Raw genomic sequence first — 7,868 nt, forward strand, 5'->3', positions numbered from 1 at the left:
GGTAGTTTATGCTGCATAGATATTTATAATTATTAGCTAGATTTTAGAATCTCTATTGTAAGACATCCTAAAATCATTTGGATTTTAGGATGTTTTTTTACTCAACATTAACCTAGTTTAATAATATTTGAGACAATATTTTCTTTTGAAATGCACTATAATGTAATACAAAAAATTAGGGGAACCAATAGAGACCCCGTTTACATTACTTTCGTCTTGATGTAGATGTCATACTTACATGAGAAAATTATACATGTGTGTTTCGTTATAAGTATATAGATTAAGTTATGGCTTAACCTCGAAGTAAGGCTAGACCTAGGCGTAGCCAGTCAAAGATAGTAATATATAATTAAGTGTAGCATGCAAATTTTTAAGAGCACTGTCCCGGAAAGACAGGGACGTGGGTTCAATTCCCACTCGATTGCACAATTTTTTCACCTCCTTAATATATATATATATAAATCCATGTAAACTCGTATAATATGTACATCAGTGGATGATAATAACAAAGATTTATCCAAAATAAGATTGATTTGAACAAAATATAGTAAAAATTGTGCGTAATATGTTGTCAAGGTCGCGCTAAACACCCCACATAAGGCGCTCACGACAGGCTGACTGAGAGTCACGTTTCAAGACAATTACTCCCTAAATTCTTGCGACACAGCAGGAGGTAAAGCAATTTGCCCGTTGTTTCTTTATGTATGACATGTAAGATGTAGTCCAGCGGATCGAATCGACAATAAATCTGGAGTTGGCAGGGCGTAAACTAAATTTTGTGAACTTAATCCAAGCGATGTCGATGAATTCTGCACAAGTTCTCCAACTCCAAACTCCTTTGACAACTCCAAAAATGTGCGGGCGCCATACTGGGAAAGTCATTCTACTGTAAAATAACTCAAACATAACAAATGTACCTTCTTATTGAAGCCTTCTAGGACGACCCGATAAATTCTTTCCTATTTCGATAGCAGAAATAGTTGGTAACTCTCTTTAACTAGCTTCCGGTCCAATGACACGATAACAAGATCTGCAGTGCGAATGTTCGATGCAAAGCTAACCTGCTTATCGCGGGCGGCAACTGGGAACTTCTTGGTATTATTTTGCTTTTTCTATCTGACTGACTGTTTGTATAAGAAATTTTAAATTTCAATGCTTCGTTGATCACCTTGATCGAACTACGTGTTTGTATTAAATAAATAGCAAGTTTTATTTTTATTTGACAATATTCTTTCTTTTCCTATTTTCCAGTTATATTTCATTGTTCGAAAGACTCAATTCTCCCATTAAGCATGACCACGAATGGATGGAACTCCTCAACGGTTTTCAGGACGGACATGGGTTTTTTTGTCAGGCGTTAAATGCCATAAGATATATCTGACGATGTGTGTATGTTTGTAACGCGATAGCTTTCGAACCGTTGGTCTGATGAATGATTGATGAAATTTGAAAGGTATGTAGGATCTGTCAATAGAATTTTTAAAGTTCGTGGGGCAACATCACAAATTTATTTATTTTCGTGTAGGTATTCTGTATTTTAATAGATCTAAACAAAAAATTCTAAAAGAATTTGAGGCTATGCGAATGTTGTTTACATGTTCAGCATTATTAACACGATAAGCATATCTGAAGAGGCGTACACATCCACGCAGGTCGGAATTCGCATCGCCAATCTGATCACGTCACTGCCATCCAAGCTCATTCGATACCCATTTATTACGCCGTAAGGGTTTGTATTTTTATCGAAACCACATTGTTACCAATTTTTCTCTAATACCAAAAAATAAAACCTCGCACAGTTCTGAAATCAAACATAAAAGCATTGTTAAAGAATATTTCTCAAAATACTTGATATTTATGCTTTATGTGTAAGCTGTTCAATATTTCTTTAGGATTTACGGTCTTAAGAAGTACAAATATTTTTGTGTGCACGTCACAATCATTCCCTTCAAGGGGTTAGTGTTCATTGGGTGGAAATAACAAAGACGATAAAACTGTTCGCTTGGAAAAAGGATATTGAATGAGGTCAGACGCAGATATATTCGTATTGAAGGCAAATGTCGAGGCAAATGTGGAGACAGCCGTTCGCGCACTGTTTTTACTGCCTCGCCGATGTGCCGCGATTCTGTGCTCATATTGCCTCGGTTATTCTCTCGGTGTCACCGGGCCCTTTTGTTTTTCTATATCGATGCTGATTTGTAGATTATAGGCCAGCGAACCAATATTGAGACTTGGGATAATAACTAGACCTTGCGTTATCTTGCTTGATTTTATGATTGAATGCCATAAAATAAAAACAGAAAGGAACAGAAAGGGGTTTTGAAACTAGATATTTTTACATAGCAACGCAATGTAATTTTCATCAATGAGCCACATAAGCACCTATGAAGGTATAATATTTGCTAGACATGAATGTGTATTGGTTGATAGTTATATGTTCTAATATAACAAGAAGCATCGTTAATAACATGCCGTTCCGAGAACTGATAACAAGTAATTTGAGGCATTCATAAAATAATTACGGACCGTAATGAAATTTCATTGGAGTTTGAGAGGTCCAACAACAATATTTCAAAATAAATTGAAATAATCTTATATTTCTAAGCGAAATTGTAATTTTCATACTCACTTAAATATGTGAGAGCGATAATTATGCGTAACTTAATTTGAATTATAATTAACGTAATTACTTCCTGTTAAATGTAATTATTTCATCGGCGTAATTACTTTTCAATCGAAATGCAAGGAAAAATATCATCATTACTTAATGAGCCCCCTCTAACTTTAAATATTTACTTTGGGACAATAAATTACGGGGACTTTTACATCCCGTGTCATTTATCTACAAATCCTTGTTCTACGCACTTTATTTGTGCAGTGATCTGTTATTCTCATACGATATAACGAGAAATATGAGGACCGTCGCAAGAGATAATCTAGCAAAATCTGTGAATTACAAGTGTGGTAGTTGTGCCATGTTGTACAGTGACTATAAACAGTTGGTGGAGCATTTGTACTGGCGGCATGGCACCGAGAGTTACTTATGCAAGCGGTGCATGCTGCGCCAGTGGCACTTTGCTGCCCACATATGCAACGTATTACCCACAGACGGGTCACATTACGATGAAACTATACCCGCGATATCTCAAAACTGCTCCAATAGAGAAACAGAGTATTGTTTCTGTGGGAAATACATAAATGATTCTAACATGATAGGGTGTGACGGTCCACAGTGCACTTTGAAGTGGTATCACTTCGCTTGTGTGGGTATAGTGGTGCCCCCTGACGGCGAGTGGCTGTGCCCTCAATGTGTTTCGCAGGTGATTTTATTTAACAATTTAATGTTAATTAACCTTATTGAGTTTTTGTTCGGCGAATTGCGTTCGCGTGGTGACATTTGGGAATGAACCGAGTTAATTGGCCACTGAAGTCCGGTCGTTAATATAATAATTATGGTTCGGTAAATTTTAAACGGAATATTAATATTGGATTCCTTTGGAAGTTATGATGAATGGGATTTTTATTGCTTCCTGACAGCATAGCACAATGCGATTATTGTAATTAATATGTGCAATTACTACAAAAATTGTGATTGTAGGTAGTCAGATATTAGCATTGATATCATTATTTGAGTAGGTATACTAGGTATAAGTAGTTAGATGTTTGTTTAAAAACTAGTTTTACCAATCATATATACTAGATCAATATACCAATATCAATATATCAGACAAAAATTTAATTTACAACTCATTTCAGAAAAGTACGTCGGACACTGGGGCGATGAAAACTTGAAAAAATGTATTGACAAGTGAAGGAGATCGTAAAAATTACCTGTCCATTATTTTGGTGAGTGCCTATTTATTAATCTATAATTTGAAATTTACTAAACAAAATGAAGATTAAAATAATTGTCTTCCTCTTATGTCCGCATTTCCAGTATCGTCGGAGCTGTGATGTTGATGATGTGCTGTATTGTATTCTTACAATTATCTTTTACAATAATTATAATTTTTGTTCCAGATTTCCCGCTGTACTAACATAGTTAAATTCGACGGCCAGAGGCGGGAAGGATAGGATGCACTGACGCAACACAACGCCGCATTTGTGTCAAAATATGATTTTTGTTTGGCCATTCAAAGTCGCTGATTAGGTGATCGAAAAGTACCGTACCTACCTACCTATGGAATGTTAATTTTTTTAGTTTTTATTACTGTAAATTTATTTTGGAAGCCCTTGTAACCCATGAGCTGAGCATATTGTATATTATGCATTTAAAAAATACCCTGTACATTTATTGTAAACCTACATTTAATAAAAATATTAAATTCATTATTTATTTTATATTTTTCAAAGTGTTCAAATACGTATTTAATGGTATTTTTTTTATTTTTATAAGTTTTTATTACATTAAGAATGTCTACTGATATAACGTAAACATAAAAATGTTCTTAATTTAAATAAGTATTTCAGTATTGTAATAAAAATACCCGTTTAATAAATTTTCTTTTCAAAAGTCCTAAATTTACCTATAAGGTCAAAATTTACCTAAGTATAGTTACAAAACACAGAACTTGAACTGAAAATCCATTAAACATTGGTTCACAAGAGGAATGAGAATTTTTCTCCTGAATTAAAATACCTAAGGGTGAGTTGCACCAGACAACTTTAATGTTGACTTTAACTTGCGTGACGATGTAATTTAGACGGCCATTAGATGTTTTCTGCGCAGGCTAAAGTAAGCGTCAAAGTTAAATTGTGTAACTCACCCTAGGTGCATAATAACTCATAATAAAAGTATGCACTTTATCTACACGTCAAAAGATTTATTAAAGAGTTCTCAAGTAGTCAAAAAGTATCTTTTATTTTACATGAAATGACTAAAGCAAAAACTCATAGGATTCGCATTTTATTAAAGCGAGCGAAGGACAAGATTTAAAAAATGTTGAATACAAGCAATATTATGATAGAATACATACAAATGGCCACATCTTGATACTTTTCAGTCTGAATGTATATGCCTGGGTTGATTTATTAGCGTCCGAACATTATGGGAAACTTATAGGTATGATGCGTTTTGGCAAATCCAAATATCGCCCATAAATGTGTATTATTTCTTGTTATATCTAGAAAAATACTTTTAATCTATAAATTTTGTCCGGTAGCCTATTGAAACGCAATTAAATCAACGTACGTATTCAACCATATATCAAGATGCCATCCATTGAACTCTATACAAAGAAAATAGTGGCGAATTTGTAACCATTTTATATTGCGTGATGTTATGTTACGAATACAAAGATCATTTAAGCTTTTACCATAATGAAGGCCATATTTTATGTTCTAATGCGATGTTTATGAGCTGGACTAAATGCGCTTCATACAGCTACATCACAAAGCACGTTGTTAATAACAACGTTTAATAACTATGCAATAAGGTCTATTATGTTTTTCATGCGTTAAAACACCACCAGTGAGGTAATGGAAGGTCTTTGAGGCCAAAGTCCTATGCAATCGTGCTGTGCACAACACTGTAGTGATAAAAGCATTTCTATTCGTAACTATCAATAATCAATGCATGCATGATTAATGCATTATGAAGGTTTGACAATTTCATGCTATCCATATTAATTTCTCAATACACTTTTGCGATTTCATGACACAGTTTTGTGTTCATCTATACTATTATTATAAAGAGGTAAGCGTTTGTGAGATTGTGAGTTTGTATGTTTGAGGCGGGTAATCTCCAAAACTACCGATCCGATTTCAAAAATTATTTCACCATTTAAAAGCTACATTATCCAAGATTGTTATAGGCTATATTTTATCTCAAAATTCCACGCGGAGCCCCGGGCAACATCTAGTAATTTATAATACAAGTAAATTTCCAGCAATCCATAGAAACCACTTCACTAAATTGTTTTAAAAGTAAGGCGGTTATAAATAAATTCACCTTACAGAGGTAAAAGAGGTAAAAAAGGTAAGGTACCTAAGAGGTAAAATCTTTCTACTATGAGGAATACGAATTCCTCATAGTTGAAGGATTTTACCTCTTAGTCTCAAGTCAGTCTGATCAGGGAGAATACAGAGTGATCCAATTCCGAACGAACATGCTGAAAATTGTTTAAAAATTTAAAAATATGGTATTTATTTATCGATACCTATAGAATAGTCATTAAATGTACTAGGTTCTTCAAGATATCTGAACTATTTAATAAGAAGGAACGTTTTTCTTTGAGTAACAACTAGTTAATAGCACAACTGAACTTATAACAACTACGACTAGTAAGTAGTCGGCGTTCGAAAGTTTCTTATTGAAATAGAAACTCCGGCTAATGAATGCACTTTTAGGGTCCTTCTTAAAATGTAAAAATGAAACCCTCATAGAACCACTTCGTTGTCTATCTGTTAAGATTTTCTCAGAAACTTAAGAGGTATAAACTAAAAAGGTGTGTTAAGTAGTTACAGTTTGAACACAAATAAGGATTTTTTTTTCAATTATTTTTTCGTATAAATAGGCCATGAACCCTATTAGCAATAAGTATATTATGTGATTAAACAAGTGTATCCTTACGTATTATAAATGAAATATCTGTCCTGTCTGTGTAAACGCGATAAACTCAAAAAATACCCGGCGAATTTTTGTACGGTTCGGTTTTCACTAATAGATAGTGTGATTCCTGAGGAAGGTTTAGGTGCATAATTTATTATGATTTTGTTCCAGCAGAGCCGGGGCGGGTTGCTAGTTTTAAGTTAATTTAAATAAAAAATACCTTCTTGAGGAAATGAAATTCTTATCCGGAGAACACGAAATTATTTTGATTTTATCTATGGCACGTTTTGTATTACATCCACTGGCACTTGCCTAGTCATCTAGATTATTTTTTATTCTTTCATTTCCAATTTCTTTGAATCAATTTGGTGAAGGTACTTTATTTGATACTCGAAAATCGTTAATTTCTCGATGCTTGTTAGATAACCTAATCAAATTAACTTTTTAGTTTCAAAATAAATGTGACGTTCCATCAATAAATAAATCCAATTATTATTGAAGCTTCATTTTTCTTTATTTTGAATAGTTTATAACCCGACCCTAAATGAACTCTTCTCCCAGTTTGGATTGACATAAAGAAGATTTTTATACCTTATGAGTTGCAGATTACACATAATACCCTCTATAATGTAAGTACGAGTACATGCCTTTATCCTTGGAACGTCACAAATATTCGACGACATGCTAATGTAACCTCTTATTATCAAGGGGTTTAAATTGCCATTCAGTGTAGACGTGTCTCTCCGAGCTGACGTCAGGGATCATGGACGCCTCCGACGCCCGACGTCGTGCGTTTTATTACCTAGGGCTTGTGCACACCCTTAAAGGGTGCAATGTCATGTTATAATTCGTCCGCATTACTTAGTCATATTTTATTTATGCCCACTAATATGGTATTACTATATATTGGTCATACTGTTTTGTTAATAAAAGCAATAGTAAATTGTTATAAATACATAACGTATTTAGACGCCCGGACGTAAGGACATGGAATTAATATATTTCAACCGTCGCAAACATTTTTAATTTCGAATAAAATAAATATATAGGTAAGACTACCTAAGTATTGAAATTAAGGCGAGTTTTTTTATTTAAGTGCAGCTTATCCAATAATAAGTTGCAAATATATATATTACGGAACGTTTGTTTGTTTGTTACCACTTCTCGCATTATCTAATGGACCGATTATTATGAAGCAGTTGTACCTGAATTTCTATAATTAACCCGGTTTAGGAGAAAACTAGTTTAGAGAAAATTAGCTGAAAAGTTAGCAACTAGTTGCCAATGCTGCAACTAGAGGCAACTTTGACGTGAAGGA

General features: G+C 33.9%; 1 protein-coding gene across 1 annotated transcript; it reads left to right on the plus strand.

Moving 5' to 3' along the window:
* The first annotated feature begins 2,912 nt into the window (after positions 1-2,912).
* LOC128671412 (uncharacterized) lies at positions 2,913-4,074 on the plus strand. The gene is made up of 2 exons (XM_053747861.1): positions 2,913-3,320; positions 4,021-4,074. Exons 1-2 carry the CDS (start codon positions 2,913-2,915, stop codon positions 4,072-4,074), a joined length of 462 nt encoding a protein of 153 aa, XP_053603836.1.
* Positions 4,075-7,868: the final 3,794 nt, after the last annotated feature.

This window comes from Plodia interpunctella, chromosome 7, assembly GCF_027563975.2.
Source record: "Plodia interpunctella isolate USDA-ARS_2022_Savannah chromosome 7, ilPloInte3.2, whole genome shotgun sequence".
NCBI classification, from domain to species: Eukaryota; Metazoa; Arthropoda; class Insecta; order Lepidoptera; family Pyralidae; genus Plodia; species Plodia interpunctella.